We start from the raw sequence: 19,378 nt of genomic DNA on the forward strand, positions 1-19,378 counted from the left end.
CCAGCATGCAAAGTCATCCTGGGCTGCACGCAGCCCATGGGCTGCTAGTTGGACAAGCTTATCTAGAGAAATAAACTATAATGACTTTAAAGATCTCTCCCACTACTGAAATTACTTTCTAATCAATTTCTTTAGCACTATTAAAATATTCCCCTTTTCTTCTCTTTAGTGATTACTAACAGATATGTGAACTGCAGATGAAGAGGAATAGAAATTATTATGTAGACTCAGGTGATGGTCTTGGGGAGAAACATTCAATTTAAATGTTTGATTTTTTTTAATGTTTGATTTTAAAAGAAGAAAATAGATTATTTGAGCAGTTACCTGGATCTGTAGCAGACATCAGTGAACCAAAAAATAAACAGTCAGTGAAATGAAAGTCTCCATTTTTCAACTGGCCAGCATGTATCATAGCCTTCACAAAACCATACATAATTAACCTGTTGAAGAGAAAAACATGACCTTCAAACATCCAGATGAACCCCGTGTAAACGCATGCTATCATAAGTCACATGCTAATGTTTTTCCCGAATACGTATCATGCACAAATTGCCACCGCCCTGCCAAATGACAGTCATGCTAGCTCTCTGTACACTGGAATCTCTTGGCTATGAAAGACAATTTTACCAAATATCACAATTTATTCACCTGGTAAAAGGTAATGGAACAGTTTATAGTATATTCCAATGAAAACAAGATAAATCTCAAAGATATAAAAAATAATCTGTCAAATGTGGCACAGCAAATCATATCCAAAAACACAGCAGCTGTGCTGACATCTGTAAATGGATTGCTTTTCAGTTTTCCTTGTTTTGTCTGCTGGGGGTGACTGAAAAGGGTTCAAATTTCAAGTCCATCACTGTGATGAGAAGGATATTAGCCAATCACAGGGCACTCAGTCAACCAGTCACCTTATAATAGATGAGTCTCTGCTACTATTGGTGTCAGGACACTTCCACACTGGGTAGAGAATCACTGTTAGGTTAGAGCATGTAACTCCAGCTCACTGTTTAAAATGAATACTGAAATAGTTGTATTGTGATCTTTCAAGGAAAGATTCTATAACCTTACTGTCCCCACACCATGGCATGCAAATTGTCTGTTTTGGTCATCATTTGCCATCCTATAGCTTTTAATTGGTATTTAATTATTTAACTGACTGATTGATTTTGCTAAGATCCTAGTAGAGGAAATGGAGAGGTGGGTGAACTGGATCACAGTGTAATTTAAGAACTGTAAGAGTCTTTAGAAACTATAGACCATGAAACCAACAGATGGATGTTTAAACACTCACATGAACTTAAAGTTAGTTCTAAGGTTTTGGGCATAGGTAAAAAGGCTAAGAGATATTAAAAAATGTCGATAAGAATGCAGATATTTCAAATTATGTTAAGAAAAGTATCGCTATGAGGGAATATTTCAGACCTACCTGCATTTAAATCCAAGCTATACTACCTACTGTCTATATGATTTTAAGTTATTACTAAAACTTTCTGAACCTGAATATCCATGAGGTAGGGATAACAGTAAAAGCCCACGTAATTGTTTTAAGGATTAACTGAGATAATACACATTTGGTGTCTGGCACATAGCAAATGCTCAATGAGGTCATTGAGGCTAATAATAATGATAAAAATAGTAGGTAACATTTACTTACCATTTTTACTTGTACACATGCTTTAACTCATTAAATCCCCCATCAATGGTAATATTTTTGTATTTTTTAGCAAGAAAACTGAATATAGTGTGATTAAGCAATTTGCTTAAGGTGACACAGCTATTAAGTTGTGAAGCCCAGATGTGAATTGAGAAGGTCCGGCTCTAAAGTCTAGGCTTTTAACCACCACACTGTATCGCCTAGATCAACAGTCCTATATTTGACATGATATGTTAGTTCATGTAATATACCCTCAACCACACCATGAGGTAGTTGCTCTAGGCAGTCCAAAAGACAGCAATGAAGAATCCCTAAGAACTTAGAAATAATTCTACCCTCTGAATTGAACTATTAAGTCAATCCATAATGGTTTAGAGCACAGGGGCCCAACATCGCTTAGCAAAGCATGGATTCTAGAAGGGGAGGCTGAATCTTAACGAGGCTGAAGGTATTAAATATCTGAGAAAGACTGTCAGTGGGACACAGCATGGGAGATGGGAAAAGGCAAGTCTAAGAGGCCTCATTCATGGCAGCTCAGCCACACTTATCCAGAGGGCAGCACACTGCCAGTTACCAGGTGCAGTCTCTTGATAAGTATAAGGTAGCTTCATTCAGCTTATTTATTCATTCAAAAGATACTTCTTTTTTTATTATTATTATACTTTAAGTTCTGGGATACATGTGCAGAACATGCAGGTTTTTTACATAGGTATACACATGCCATTTTGGTTTGCTGCACCCATCAACCCATCATCTACATTAGGTATTTCTCCTAATGCTGTCCCTCCCTTAGCGCCCCACCCCACGACAGGCCCCGGTGTGTGATGTTCCCCTCCTGTGTCCATGTGTTCTCATTGTTCAATTCCCACTTATGAGTGAGGACATGTGCTGTTCGGTTTTCTGTTCCTGTGTTAGTTTGCCAAAAATCATGGTTTCCAGTTTCATCCATGTCCCTGCAAAGGACATGAATTCATCCTTTTTATGGCTGCATAGTATTCCATGGTGTATATGTGCCACATTATCTTTATCCAGTCTATCATTGGTGGACATTTGGGTTGGTTCCAAGTCTTTGCTATTGTGAATAGTGCTGCAATAAACATATGTGTGCATGTGTCTTTATAGCAGAATTATTTATAATCCTTAGGGTATATACCCAGCAACGGGATTGCTGGGTCAAATGGTATTTCTGGTTCTAGATCCTTGGGGAATTGCCACACTGTCTTCCACAATGGTTGAACTAATTTACACTCCCATCAACAGTGTAAAAGCATTCCTATTTCTCCACATCCTCTCCAGCAGCTGTTGTTTCCTGACTTTTTAATGATTGCCATTCTAACTGGCATGAGATGGTATCTCATTGCGGTTTTGAATTGCATTTCTCTAATGACCAGTGATGGTGAGCTTTTCTTCATATGTTTGTTGGCCGCATAAATGTCTTCTTTTGAGAAGTGTCTGTTCATATCATTCACCCACTTTTTGATGGGGTTGTTTATTTCTTGTAAATTTGTTTAAGTTCTTTGTAGATTCTGAATATTAGCCCTTTGTCAGATGGATAGATCACAAAATTTTTCTCCCATTCTGTAGGTTGCCTGTTCACCTGATGTTGGTTTCTTTTGCTGTTCAGAAGCTCTTTAATTAGATACCATTTGTCAATTTTGACTTTTGTTGCCATTGCTTTTGGTGTTTTAGTCATGAAGTCTTTGCCCATGCCTATGTCCTGAATGGTATTGCCTAGGTTTTCTTCTAGGGTTTTTATGGTTTTAGGTCTTACGTTTAAGCCTTTAATCCATCTTGAGTTAACTTTTGTATAAGGTGCTTCTTATTGATCCCTTACTATGTGTCAGGCTCCGTGCTAAAGGCATAAATTGTCTCAGTGAACAAACAAAGATCTCTGCCCTCATAGGGTACACAGTTTATCAGGATAGACAACAATAAGACACAATCAGATATTAAAATTATAACTGTTATCTACATTACTTTCTAATCAACACTGGGACATTCTGGTCAGTCATGGCATTAGCAGAGAAATGATCCTCAGTATTCATCTATAATGAGTCTCTTCTGCCTCTTCTGGCATTAGCCCAACTTCACCTTGGCCCTTTGTCACTTGAACTGCAGTTCAAATATTGAATATCAATTGGTTCTGGAATCAATACAAACTTTGTGATCTGTCACTATATTTCTGAATTCTATACCCATTAATTTAATTTGCACATTAGGAATCTGAAGCTCAGAATTAAAATGACTTGTTCCATATTGTACAGAAGCCATTAAATTGGATATTATAAAAAATATATGTATACATACTACCTAGGTATGGCAGGGTTACGTGGAAACTAGAAGCCTCATATACTATTGCTGGAAATGAAATTAAAGTTTTTATGGAAACCAATTTGGCAATTTACTCTAAAAGTATTAATTTTTGAAAATACTCTATAGCTTATTAAATGGTTTCCTATAAATTTATACCAAGAAATTAATAAAATATGTACCAAAAGATGTGAATTTAGATTAAGATTCCTATTATTTATAATAATAAAAATTCAAAGCAATCTCCACGTCCAATGAATGAATAGCATAATACAAATGATGGCAGACTAATATGCAACTATTAAAACTCTATATAATAATATATATTAAACACAGAAAAGTAAATTGATAACACAAATTATAAAGTGATATATAAAACAAATTACGCTGGACACAGAAAAGTGAATTATTAACACAAGTTAATGATTACATCTAACTGTATAAAATTGAGTATACTTAGGCATACATATAAACAGAAAAAGTTAGACACATGCAGCCCTGTGTTATTGTTAATAGTGGTTATATAATAGAATTAAACAACTCTTTTTTACTTTTCTGCATTTTTCCAGTTCTTTTTAAATAATTGCTATAATAAAAACAAAACAATGTACATCAGTGAGTACTATTATGGACACAATAGTTACTCATTGTGTTACTTAATCCTCATAATTCTATAAACTATGTTCTATAATTATTCCTTTTACAAATGAGAAAATTAAGACTCAGAGAGGTTAACTAACTTGCCTAAGGTCACAGAATTAGCTTGTGACAAACCAGAGTTTGAATCCAGGCAGTTGGACACCAAAGCCTACATTCTTAACCACCAACTCTATAACACTTTTGAAATCAGGAGAAACATGCATGTGTGTGAGTATACACACACACATACACCCCCATACACAGTTTGCTTTTTCAAAAAAGAAAGGAAATTACTTATTTACTTGAAATCAACTCCTTGACCTAAAATAACTATAATTTCAGTCACTTCCTTGAGATAATACAAGAAATAAAAATAAAAAGCCCAGTTCAGTTCAAGCTCATTATGGTAATTGTTATTATTACTAATATAGAAATGGCCACTATCATTGCTAATTATAATAAACCAACAATTACTGTGCACCTACAATGTGCCAAGCATTCTTATAATGGTAGCTATTGTTATTGTTGCTACATTATTATTAATAAAAACCGATTAGTTATAAATACGTTAACTGGGAGGCTAAAAAATGAAGCCACCCATTACCAGCCACCATATCCTCACAGAGTGGTATATTCTTTCTGCCATCACTTCATAGAAGGCACTATGGCTCAGGACAGGGCAGATGCAATTTCATGGGAGAGGGAATCTGGTGAAGTCTAGCGCATACAATGCCCTGAAGACGGCAAACCTGAGTCAGATGTCCTCCCGTGGACACTCTGAGGTTAGTGACAGCCTGGGTTACAGGGGTGGACAGAAGCAGAAACTGTATCATAAAAAGTAAAATCATTAATAACATTGATTTCAGCAAATATTCAATTAGTAATTTCCTTTGAAAAACAGAGTGCTGGTGCTATAGAGCATATAAAGACAGAAATCCATGACTTGCTCTCAAAGACTAGAGACTCACAGGATGGCAGTCATAAATTTTACTCTAATAGAAGGCATTGCATAAAAGGGGATTTGGGAAAATGCTTAACATACTCATTTCATTTAGAGTTATGACGCATACACTAATTTTAAATTTCATGAGCTAGTTTCACACTATTAAAGTCCTACACTCAAAGCTATGTTGTAAAAATGTTTCAATACAAAAAGTTCCAGAAGTTTTAATTGTTTGGATGATTTAAAAATATAGCACCTTAATCTCAGTATTTTTAAAAAAGGAATCCTCCTCCTCCTCCCTCTTCTTTTTTAAAAATAGCCTTCACTAAATTATGAATAGATCACCAGAAAAGGCAGTTTTTTGAATTGTTAGGGATAAGCAAAGGAAGTTGTCAGTTTGGAGACAAAGCTGTGTGGACCAGTCCCATTAACGGTCAGAAAAGCCACATCCCTGACTGCAAAACCATGTGAAATAGGCCACTATGTGGAGCTTGCTCTGCAGTGGGAAAACCCAGGATCTACATGTGCTGGAATCAATATGAAAGTTATGATCTGCATCTAGATTTCTGAATTCTATACCCAAATGTCCTTTGGGAAAATACCTTTCCCTATTTATTTGTGCAGCTTTTATGGATAGTTTCAGTCTCACATTTTCTTTCTTCCAAAGCATGCGTTCAAGGGCAATCCCTCTCAGAAGAACTCACAAACTGTGCTAGGCTGGATAGGATTGGGAAGTTCCCGTAGCGAAATTCACTCATTCATGTATTCATTAATTTACGCATTGACTCATTCATTCAACAAATAATTAATAATATACATAATTCCTGTCCAAAAGACTTTATATTTTGAGATAGGGATAGAGGAAGATGGTAGAACAGAAGACTCCAGTGATTGTACCCCCCACAAATATATCAATTTAACAACTATCTACACAAAAAGAGCAACTTCATAAGAACCAAATAGCAGGTGAGCACTCACAATACCTGGCCTTGACTTCATATAGCTAAAAGAGGTACTGAGGAGGGTAGGAGACAGTCCTGAAATGCCAATGCCACTCCTCCTCCATCTCCTGGCAGCAGCAGTGTAGCATGGATAAAGAGAATCAGTGCATCTGGGAGAGGGAGAGTGCAGCAACTGTAGAACATTGCACTGAACTTCGGTGCCCTGTCACAGCAGAAAGCCAAACTGAGCTGAACTCAGCTGACGCCTGTCCGCAGAGGAAATACAAAACCAGCCTTGGCCAGAGAGGAATTCTCTATCCCAGCGATTAGAACTTGAGTTCTGCCAAGCATCCCCACTGCAGGTTAAATTGCTCTGGGACCCTAAATAAACTTCAAAGGCAATCTAGGCCACACGGACTGAAACTCCTAGGTGATTCTGAAGCTCAGTGCTGAACTGGGCTCAGAGTCAGTGGACTGGGGGCATGCAACCTACTGGAACACCAGTCAGGGTGGCTAACGCGGTGCTCGTGCGACCCCTCCTTCAACTGTAGGCTGTGCAGCTCACGGATAGATCCCTTCCTTTTGCTTGAAGAGAGGAGAAAGAAGAGTAAGGAAGACTTTGTCTTGTACCTTGGATATCAGCACAGCCATAGTAGGATAGGGCACCAGTCAGAGTTGTGAGGCCCCTTTTCCAGGCCCTAGCTCCCAGATAACATTTCTAGACACAACCTGGGCCAGAAGGGAACCCACTGCCTTAAAGGGAAGGGCACAGTACTGGCAGGACCCATCATCTGATGACCAAAGAGCCCTTGGGCCCTAAATAACCAGCAGCAATACCCATGTAGCATGTCATGGACCTTGGGTGAGACTCTGAGACTTGCTGATTTCAGGTAAGACTCAGCATATTCCTTGCCTGTGGTGGCTATGGGGAGAGACTCCTTCTTCCTGAGATAAGTAGAGGGAAAAGCAAAAGGTATTTTCACTTGCATCTTAGGTACCTGCTCAGCAACAGCAGGACAGAGCACCAAGCAGACTCTTGGGCTCTTGGACAGCATAGGTGGACCTGCCCTGGGCCAGAGGGGAGGCCAGTGCTCTGAAGAGTGAGTCCTAGGTCAGGTAGCATTAACCACAAGCTGACTGAAGAGAGCTTGGGCCTTAAGGGAACATTGGCAGGGGCTGGGAGTACTTCCTGTGGGCCTATGGTGGTGAACATGGGGTGAGGGTCCCTCTGCCGGTGGAAAGGAGAGGGAAGAGTGGAAATGACTACATCTCACAGTTTGAGTACCAGCTTAGTCATAGTAAAACAGAACATCAGGTAGACTTGTAAGGATTTTGACTCTAGTACCTGGCTCCCACATAGCACATCTGGACACATCCAGGGCTTAGGGGAACTTGCCACTTTGTAGGGAAGCATACAAGACTGGCTGGCTTTGCCACCTGCTGATGGTGGAGCCCAAGGGCCTTGAGCACACATAGGCAGCAGCCAGGGAGTGGTTACAGCGGGACTTGGGCAAGACCCAGTGCTGTGCTGGCTTCAGGTCTGACTTAGTACAGTTCCATTGGTGGTGGTCACAGGGGTACTTGTTTCACCTCACCCTCAGGTCCAGGCAGCTCAGAACTGAGCAAGACTCCATTTATTTGGGAGAAAGTAATGGAAGAGAACAAGAGTCACTGCCTGGTAGTCTGGAGATTTCTCCCTGATCTTATCTAAGGCCTTCAAGGCAGTACCTCTTCCAGTCTGCAAGAACCATAATGTTACTGGGCTTGGGGCACCCCCTGATGCAAATATGGCTTAGATAATAACACCCAATTCTTTTAGAATACTTGTAAAGCCTTTCCAAGAAATGTGGGTGCTAACAAGCTCAGGCTGCAAAGACTACAATAAATACCCAACTGTTAAATGCCCAGACAAAGACAAACATCCACAAGCATCAAGACCACCATGGAAAACATAACCTCACCAAGTGAACTAAATAAGGCACCAGGGAACAATCTTAAATCAACAGAGATATATGACCCTTTGGATAGAGAATTCAGAATAGCTGTTTTGAGGAAACTCAAAGAAATTCAAGATAACACAGAGAAGGAATTCAGAATTCTATCAGATAAATTTAATGAAGAGATTGAAATAATTAAAAAAATGAAATAGAAATTCTGGAGTTGAAAAATGCAATTGACATATGAAAGAATGCATCGGAGTCTTTCAATAGCAGAATTGATCAAGCAGAAGAAAGAATTGGTGAGCTCAAAGACAGGATATTTGAAAACACACAGTTGGAAGAGGCAAAAGAAAAAAGAATAAAAAACAATGAAGCATGCCTACACGATCTAGGAAATAGCCTCAAAAGGGCAAATTTAAGAGTTATTGGCCTTAAAGAGGAAGTAGTGAAAGACATAAAAGTAGAGTATTTATTTAAAAGGCTAATACAGAACTTGCAAAACCTGGAGAAAGATATCAATATCCAAGTACAAGAATGTTACAGAACACTAAGCAGATGTAAAAAAGAAGACTAACTCAAGGCATTTAATAATCAAACTTCCAAAAGTCAAGGATAAAGAAAGGATCCTAAAAGCAGCAAGAGAAAAGAAACAAATAACATACAATAGGGCTCCAATATGTCTGGCAGCAGACTTTTCAGTGGAAATCTTATAAGCCAGGAGAGAGTGGATGACATATTTAAAGTGCTGAAGGAAAGAAACTTTTACCCTAGAATAGTATATCTGGTGAAAATATCCTTCAAACAAGCAGGAGAAATAAAGACTTTCCCAGACAAACAAAAACTGAAAAATTTCATCAACACCAGACCTGTTCTACAAGAAACACTAAAAAGAGTTCTTTAACATTAAAGAAAAAGATGTTAATGAGCAATAAATAATCTGAAGATACAAAACTCACTGGTAACAGTAAGTACACAGAAAAACACAGACTATTATAATACCTTATCTGTGGTATATGAACTATTCCGATCTTAATTGGAAAGGCTAAATGATGAACCAATCAAAAATAATAACTACAACTTCTCAAGACATAGACAGTACCATAATACATAAATTGAAACAACGAAAAGTTAAAAAGCAGGAGGACAAAGTTAAAGTGTAGAGTTTTTGTAAGCTCTCTTTTTGCTTGTTTGTTTGCTTATGCAAACAGTGTTGTTATCAGCTTAAAATAATGGGTTATAAGATAGTATTTGCAAGCCTAATGAAAACTACAAATCAAAAAAATACAATAAACACATAAAAAATAAAAAGTAAGATATTAAAACATACCACCAGACAACATCACCTTCATTAACAGGAAGAAAGGAAAGAAGGAAGAGAAAGTTTTAAGATTTTAAGATTTATTTTAAATCTTGAGCATAGGACATATGTTAGATCACAAAATAAATCTTAAAACATTGAAAAAATTAAAATAATATCAAGCATCTTCTCTGACCACAATGGAATAAAACAAAAAATTAATAACAAGAAGAACTTTGGAAACTATACAAACACATGAAAATTAAGCAATATGCTCCTGAATGACAGTGGGTCAATGAAGAAATTAAGAAGGAAATTGAAAAATTTCTTGAAACACAACGGTTTTTGAATGATATTCCGTTATTGAATGATAATGGAAACACAACATAACAAGATCTATGGAATACAGCAAAAGCAGTACTAAGCAGGAAGTTTATAGCTATAAGTGCCTATATCAAGGAAGAAAAAAACTTCAAATAAACATGAAGATTTTTATGCATCTTAATGATGCATCTTAACGAACCAGAAAAGAAAGAGCAAACCAAACCCAAAGTTAGTGGAAGAAATGAAATTATAAAGATCAGAGCAGAAATAAATGAATTTGAAGACAACAACACAAATGATCAATAAAACAAAAAGTCGGTTGTTTTATTTTGCCCAAGAATGGGCAAACCTTTAATCAGGCTAAGAAAAAAAGAGAGTGAAGACTCAAATAAATAAAATTAGAGATGGAAAAGGAAACATTACAACTGATACCACTGGATCATTTTAAAGGATCATTAGTGGCTACCCTGAGCAACTATATGACAATAAACTGGAAAATCTGGAAGAATTAGATAAATTCCTGTTGTCATACCTACCAACAGTGAACCTTGAAGAAATCCAACAGATGTTGATTGATCCTAAACAGAACAGTAACAAGTAACAAGATCAAAGCCATAATAAAATATCTCCCAGTAAAGAAAAGCCCGGGGAACCCAGTAGCTTTACTGCTTCTATCAAAAATTTAAAGAACTAATGCCAACTCTGCTCATTCTGAAAAATAGAGGAGGAGGAGGGAATACTTTCAAATTCATATTATGAGGCCAGTATTATCCTCATAACAAAACCAGATGACACATCAAAAAAAGAAAACTGCAGACCAATATTCCTATAAATATTGATGCAAAAATCTTCAGTAAAATACTAGCAAACTGAATTCAATAACGCATTAAAAAGATCATTCATCACGATGAAGTAGGATTTATCCTAGGGAAGCAAGGATGTCTCAACATATGCAAATAAATTAATGTGATGCATATTATAAAGAACAAAAACCATATGATCATTTCAATTGATGGCAAAAAAGCATTTGACATAGCTTAACATCCCTTCATGAGAAAAACTCAAAAAATTAAAAAACCAGCAATTTCACTTCTAGGAATATACACATATGAAAGAAAATCAGTATATTGAAGAAATATCTGCACTCCCATATTTATTGCAGCGCTACTCACAATAGCCAAGATTTGGAAGCAACCTAAGTGTCCATCAACAGACAAACGGATTAAAAAAAAAAAAAAAAAGTGCAGCTGGGTGCGGTGGCTCACGCCTGTAATCCCAGCACTTTGGGAGGCCGAGGTGGGCAGATCACCTGAGGTCGGGAGTTCGAGACCAGCCTGACCAACATGGAGAAACCCTGTCTCTACTAAAAATACAAAATGAGTTGGGCATGGTGGCACATGCCTGTAATGCCAGCTACTCCAGAGGCTGAGGCAGGAGAATCACTTGAACCTGAGAGGCGAAGGTTGCAGTGAGCTGAGATGGCCCCATTGACTCCAACCTGGACAACAAGAGTGAAACTCTCTCTCTCTCTCTCTCTCTCTCTCTCTCTATATATATATATATATATATATATATATATACACACACACACATGAGATACATATACACAATGGAGGTCTATTCAGCCATAAAGAATGAGATCCTGTCATTTGCAACAACCTGAAATGGAGCTGGAAGTCATTATGTTAAGTGAAAGAAGCCAGGCACAGAAAATTTCACATGTTACCACTCACTTGTGGGAGCTAAAAACTAAAATAATTGAACTCACAGAAATAGAGAGTAGGAAGATTGTTACCAGAGGCTGCGAAGGGTAGTGGGGGTGCGGAGGAGGGGAAGTGTGGATGGTTAATGTGTACAAAAAAAAGGTGGAAAGAATGAATAAGACCTCATATTTGTTAATATAACAGGGTGACTACAGTGAAAAATAATTTAATTATACATTTTTAAATAACTGAAAGGGTATAATTGGATTGTTTGTAACATAAAGAATACATGTTTGAGGAGATGCATCCTCTATTGACCCTGATGTGATTATTATGCATTGCATGCCTGTATCAGTGAATTACATGTAACCCATAAGTATATACACTATGTATCTCCAAAAATTAAAAATAAAAAATAAATTTTAAAAAGAGCTTGTATTTTATTGGAGAAGTCAGTTAAAAGGCCTTTTATGATTTGTCATTTTATTCATATTGTGGATAAGTGCTATGGAAAGAAGTCCAGAATGCACACATACTTCTACCAGCTGGGGAACATTGAAGGATGACTTTGTTTTACAGAAGTGATTGCAAATTCAGTTTTAGAAATGTTGAGATGAAGGAGCTGATGTGACAGACTGTTGGGTATACAGATTTGAATCTCAATGAAGGGTTTTCTTAGGGGATAGATTTGACAGCAGACACTGTGTTGTGTGTTATTGCAACCTTGGGTGTGAATAAAAGTCCAGAAAGAACATAGAATGAAAGAGGACCCATGATTGATTGCTGGGGAACTCTGGCATTTGGAGGGCATCAAGGAGAATAAGGCAGCAGAGGATCCCAAGAATGAATCGACAGAGACATGAGCGGGAATCTACTAGAAGGTCACAGAAGTCAAGGGAAGAAAGTGTTTCAAGAAGTGTATAATGAATAGAGCTGGATATTGCCAAGAGAGCATTTTATTAATATTTGAGGCATTAGATTTATGGGTGCTAGAGCAAGATTACAATGGGTCGAAGAGTCCATGGAAGATGAGGAAACTAATATAAGCAACATACCCAACCCTTCTAAGAAGTCTGGCTATAAGGGGAGCCAGGTCTTTCTCCAGACAGAAAAATGGCATTGAGGTGAGATGAGTTGGTTGCAAAGGAGTGAGGAGAAGCTACGAAGAAGCTCACATCTCATAGGGCTTACAAACAGGAGTGGTATTACAAAATGATAGTTCTGCTTTATCAAGATTAGTGGCAGGAAGTGGTGAGTCTGAATTGGGGTGGTGGAAGGATGCAGGCCTTAGAGGCTGTGTAGGACCATGTGGCTCCTACAGGTGTCAAATAAATGACTCCCCTTTTTCATCGCTGTTTCTTATATCCCGTGTGTGTATATATGTACATATATATATATACACACACACACATATATATACACCTATACCAGTAAAGTATATATTTACCTGACTTTAAGAGTGTGTGTGTGTGTGTATATATATATATGGTATATGTACACTGCATTATATAATTAAAGTATATATATATACTTTACTATATACCTAGTATATATACCTAGTAAAGCATGCCTTTACTATATACTAGGTATATAATAATGCAAAAGTGAGTCAGACACATGATTTCTGTTTTCCAGAAGGAGAGAGACGTCATCTACATAAGCACAGCACATGGTGGAAAGTGGTAAGTGTCCTACGAGAGGTACAGATCATATCCACAGAAAAACAACGCTCTTTTACTTGGGGACTTACGAAAGGCTTTGAGAGGAACACAGCGTATTTACTGAATTTTAAAAATACAGCCAGGTAAGGAGAATTCATCTATACTTGGGATTGCCCATACTCTGAATTTTTCCCCTGGACTGCAAAACCTTTCCTACTGAAGGTAGTTTCTTTAAATAGTACAAAACCCAACAGACAAAATATGAATAAATAAAAAAGAAACCCTTCTCTAGTAATCCAGAGAATCATTGCCATCTGCTACCCATTATAGAGATAGGGGAGCGGGGGAATGCCTGCCCTGACTGAGCTGTAGCTCTGCTTGTGGATTGCCTTAGGGCCCAGTATGGGCTGTTCTTCCCAAGGAGTGTAAGAGGCTCCTGGAGTCCTGTTGTAGATAAAGCAGATGCTCAGATCTCACAATAATACTTCATCCATTTGGCCACTGTGCTTAGACTTTGTTCTTTCTGTTTAATTAGAAGGTTGTGGAGAAGAAGAGGATGAAGCAGTCAATTTGATGGCTTATGGCATGTTAAAGGAAAACAGGGAGCCAGGTGAAGCCCCATTCAGCTCTGCTGTGGCGACAGGTGAGTCCCTGACCAAATCCTATATATGGGACACCTATAGTCCCCATATATATCCTATATGGTATCTTGAACAAGGATCCATGAAGACTGCAGATTGCCCGGCCTTAATCCTCTCTCCTCTGTAAGGGGTGGAGAGAGATAAGCTTTGGAGCAAGCTTGTCCAACTCACAGCCCACAGGCCACATACAGCCCAGGATAGCTTTGGATGTGGTCCAACACAAATTCATAAACTTTCTTAAAACATTATGAGATTTTTCTATGACTTATTTTTAGTTCATCAGCTATTGTTAGTGTTAGTGTATTTTATGTGTGGCTCAAGGTAATTCTTCTTAGAGTGTGTCCCAGGGAAGCCAAAAGTTCGGGTACCTCTGCACAGAAAAAGGGGAAAGTTGCCTCCAATTTTTCCGCAGTCTGAAAGAGGAGGCTTGTTAGTGAATGGGGTGGGGGCAGTAGGAAGATGGAGAGCAATGGGGGGAAGGTTCATTGTTAGGAGCATAAGAGAGTGTGTTGAGTTTGGGAAATTCTGTGCCGGGACATTTGACCACCCCAAAATTTTGTTTGCAAGGGCCATCACCCAAACAACTACAACCCCACAGTTCTCCTTTTCCCTGGCCTCTACTGTCTTCTTAGCTGTCTTCTGTCCTGTAGTTCTCAGGACACTTATCTGTCATTGGAAGGGAGTTCCAGTATTGAAAATTGAAGACTATGCTATGAATAAAACTACATACGGAGGGATAGAAGGAACAGACAACTTTTGAGTACCTATTCTGTGTCAAACACCATCTTAGTACATTTTATATATTTTAAAATTTACACACACACACACACACAAACACACACACACACACACACACACACAGCCCAGCTGGGAAGCCATCATAATTCCTATTTTATAAACAAGTAAACCCTACAAGTGATAGAAATTTGATTTAAACAAATGTTTTTTTCTTACTTGTTACTATTTAATACTAAGTAGAAAATTTAAGATAGCTTTGCCTTTGTTTCCCAAATATAAAGTCAACTACTATGTTCATTGTTCCTAGTAAAATGTCTCTGACAGAATATCATAATGGGATGAGCTCTTCAAGCATTATGGATAATCTATTAGATATTCCCTTCGGACATTTAACTTGGCTGTAAGAGGATATGGAAAACACCGTGTCTTTCGTATTTCCCCTGCAAGCCAGTTCAACATCTGGTGTCACGTGGGTCTAGAAGTGGCCACCAGGTTGTTTTAAGAACAGAAAAGACTGCAGATAGAAGGTTGTGATGAAATAAACTGTCCTTTAATCATGGTTGTGTCCCTGAGACATTTAGAACAAAGTTAAGTGAGTGCATTTCCCACACATTCTGCTGCCCACCTGCCTCAAACTTGTCACCTTCCTGGGCCTTCCTAGAAGCCCTCACTCACCTTTGCATGTTTGGGCCAGTTTCTGCTGCTATAGCAACCCACACAGCTGCCTGCAGGGGATCAAACCTCCCTTCCGTGGAGTGCTTCAAGGTTCTTGGAGGAAATGAGATATAAATTCCAAGCATGAATATGGAATGGGCATAAATCACAATGTTGACATGCAGTGGGAGGTAGAGATCTACTCAAAGATGAGCTAAACATAGGCAAGAACTTGACTAGGCATCCTGATTGTGTGTCTATCATATCCACTATCTGGGAGCATGCCAGCCCATTCAGTTGTGAAAGGGGATCCTTTCCACAGAGCCCCACTTGGCCCACTCTCTGACTTACCTAAAGCACACCCAGGAGAGAAGAATGAGAGGAGCAATGAAGGCAGTGCAAGACTCGGTCACATTCACTAAAGGCACCATGTACCTCAAATGACAACCTCCTTTGAAGAACTGGCCAGCCTGTACCACCATCCTGAAATGTGTGGACACTAGAATGCTGTGAGCTAGCTCCTCACCTCTGTCCTCTCTAAGTATCCCACCTTCTTCCATGAGAAAACTATGCTTAGTACTCACTGGAAGTAAGCATTCCTTTCTCACTGCCATTCTTCTCTCAACCTGTATCCCCAGTCTCCACCCACTGATCAGTTTGTAAAGCTCTCTCCTTTATTCCATCTAGGTCCTAAATTCCACTTACCCACTGTTAAAACCTTAGAAGATGATTCTCAGAATATTCTTACGTGACTAATTTAGAGAGACAACACATTTGGGCTATTCTGCCTTCTGTCTTTTCTGTTCCCATCTCCATTCCATGTACCCATTACCCAGTCCTGCTAGGTGCTAAGGGATTCAGAAGATGTGGCTTCTGTCCTCCAGAACTCACAGCTTGGGAGGAGGAATAAGACACAAGTGCAAATAACTGACTACTAAGTGAAAAAATGACCAGTTCAGTAAGCAAGCTAAAGCTAAAGTGATAAAGGGTTCAGAGGAGGGAAGGAGAGCCATAGTCTGGGGAAGAAGACATTGAAGGTGAGTCTATCCTGAAGAGCAGATAGGATCAGACATGAGTTATAGTAGTAGTAGGAAGAACAGGGGGAGTCATTACTGGAAAAAGTAACATGGACCACCAAACACAAGTGAATAGTAATTCGCAGGTGTGAGCAGAAAAAGTTGGGTAATTTATTGGTGAATTCTTCTACTATATATTGCTATATTGTATAATTTAGTGATCTCAAATTCTGCTGCATATTAGAATCACATAGGGATTTCAAAATCATGATGCCAAGGCTGCACCCCAGACCAAGTAAATCAGAATCTTTGTAAGTTGGACCCAGGCATCAGTATTTTAAAAAGCTCCTCCACTGTTACAAAATGCAGTCAGGGGCTAGAATAAGTGCTCTAAATCAATACCTCTGGGCACTCTGAAGTCCAGACTAAGCACCTGGGGATCAGGAGGTCTGGGGTGGGGCCTGAGATTCTCCATTTCTAATCAGTTCCAGGTGGTACCATTGTTGCTGGTCCCAAGCCACACTTTGAGCATAAAACTCAAAATGAGGGTGCTGTTTAAGCAAAATAGCTCAGCCATTAGTGTACCCTGATGGTAATTTCCTTAAGGGGCAGCACTTTGAATTCACAAACGGAGCTGCCTGAGATGCAATTAATACAGGTCCACAGATAGATAAGCACTCAATACCCACTGCTTGGTGACTTGGCCTCCCTGCTGATTTGTGGCTAAGAGACAATGATTATTGAATAGCATTATTACTGAACAGCATATGAGGATTCAAGGTGTAGTTACCTCCTCACTCCAATTTGAAGCTCCTCACAGTAGGAAATGAAAAAAGGAGTGGGAGAGGGGGAGTGAGAGAATGTGTCATCCACTGAAATCAACAGACCTCCATTATTCCTTTGATCTGTGGCTCCACAGAGACTTGTGTTTTAGGGACAGACACCCAACCTTCCCCGACAGTAGAGAAAGAGACAGATGGTTGTTTTGGTGTCATCACAGGTGATGCTCAGCACTGTAATGTCCTCCCTAGTTTTAAAAAGTGGCAAAGAGAATCTTCAAGTTTCATATCAAATATTTAAAAAATCCTAGCAGAAACTGCATATTCATTAAAGAAAAACAACAAGTTTCTTTGCTTTGGGATGAATTGCATCAACTCAGAAGCTCTAATTGGCAGCACAAACATGGAGGGGTGAGTGTCCATGTGTACAAACACAAACATATATATTTACATACACACATACATGTACATATAATCTTTCAAGTAAGGAAGCTTTCAAAAGTATCTCAAAGTATAAAATTCAGCCAGGCAAAAGCAGCAAGAGGGGATCCTGCTACCCTGTGCATGCACACTCAGCCATCAGCCATGATTTTTCACCTTTAAAAATACACGCATGGTTGCATTTTCTTATCCTTCCTGGAAGGTGAATAAAATTGAGACCCATTATTCTCCTTCCACAGACCAAGTAACTAGCTCAAGGGGCTTAGAGGCTTATCTACAACCCCACAACCCATGTGCTGCCATTTCTCCTCAAATATGAATCTGCAACACTGCTTGGAATCAGTTGTTTAGGTTTGGGGAGAAGCCACTTGGAAATTATTCAGCCCAGAATCCCTTATTCTAAAACTATAGAAACCATGACCCAACCAGGCTTGGTCACACTGAACCCAGTTGGTAGCAGAACAAAGACTAGAATCTCAGTTTTCTCCTAAAGAGAATCAGGACTGGAAATTTTTTGCAGACTCTCTGCTGTCTGGGATTTCAGCAAAGGGAATAAAACTTGTGATTTGAATATAACTTGCCTAATCTATCACTCCAGAAAATTTTCCATCCCTTTTCATATCCCCTCAGGTTTATTTATGTTCTTTAGCTATAGCATTTGGAAACAGAAAGCCCACTGCTGGTTGCAATAGAATGTAAATAACAAGAAAAAGCAACTCTGGATTTTCCCCAATCAGATCAATTTTCCAACAAGTAACAAACTCATAAATAATGTAGATGCTTTAAACATATTTAACTCAAATTAGGATGTTACACTATTTACTCTTTGATTGATGGCTTTAAAATATGTTATTATTAGTGACAAGATAGAATGAACAATTTATCTTGTGAGTGATAAAAATCAAACATCAATTCCTTGCCCTGATTCTTGGTTTTCAACCATATAAATATATTTTTGAAACCTTTTAAATCTAGAATGGAGAGTTTAATATGGTCTGTTTTGTTTATGAGGCATGTAATACAACTTGTTACTTGAAATTTCTTTGCAGTTGTAAAGTGAACTTTTGTAATATTTTGAATCACTTTTCAGAGCACCCAGACTTTTTATAGGCTTCTCTTATAATAATAGGTTTTACTCACCAATCAAATATAGGAGAAACCATCAAAATGCTTTAAAGCACAATAGAAGGTTTACTCTTTTAAAAAAAATTAAAAATAATTTTTTTTCTTAGAGACAAGGTCTCACTCTGTCACCTAGGCTGGAGTACAGTGGTGTTCTCAGCCTCTCACTCCTGGGATCAAGGTATCCTGTCTCAGCCTCCTGAGTAGCTGGGACTACAGGTGAGTGCCACCACACCTGGGTAATTAAAAAAAAAAACACACAAACTTTTTTTTTTTTTTTTTTTTTTTTTTAGAAGAGGACTCAGCAACTTGCACAGGCTGGTCTTGAATTCCTAGGCTCAAGTGATCCTTCCCACTATGGCCTCCCGGCCTCCCAGAGTGCTGGGACTATAGGAATGAGCCACCGCTCCAGGCCAAAACATTTATAATTATTTCCTTATAGATCCTGAGCTTTGAGATCACTCCTCCTGTTTCTCACCACTCCAGCAATAGAAGTATCTGTTAAGGAAGGTAATTTGATTTGCTAAGCCTTGTTATTCACAAGTGTCTCTGACACAATACTAACTGACCAA

The 19,378-nt window shown here is 38.6% G+C and overlaps 1 protein-coding gene across 1 annotated transcript in view; it reads right to left on the reverse strand.

Moving 5' to 3' along the window:
* Nucleotides 1–19,378, reverse strand: part of SLC9A9 (solute carrier family 9 member A9) — a 605,167-nt gene that overhangs the window by 446,237 nt on the left and 139,552 nt on the right. Inside the window, exon 5 of the mRNA XM_001111715.5 lies at nucleotides 325–440. Within this exon, the coding sequence (XP_001111715.2) occupies nucleotides 325–440 (116 nt within the window). The remainder of the gene's footprint in view (nucleotides 1–324; nucleotides 441–19,378) is intronic.

This window comes from Macaca mulatta, chromosome 2, assembly GCF_049350105.2.
Source record: "Macaca mulatta isolate MMU2019108-1 chromosome 2, T2T-MMU8v2.0, whole genome shotgun sequence".
NCBI classification, from domain to species: Eukaryota; Metazoa; Chordata; class Mammalia; order Primates; family Cercopithecidae; genus Macaca; species Macaca mulatta.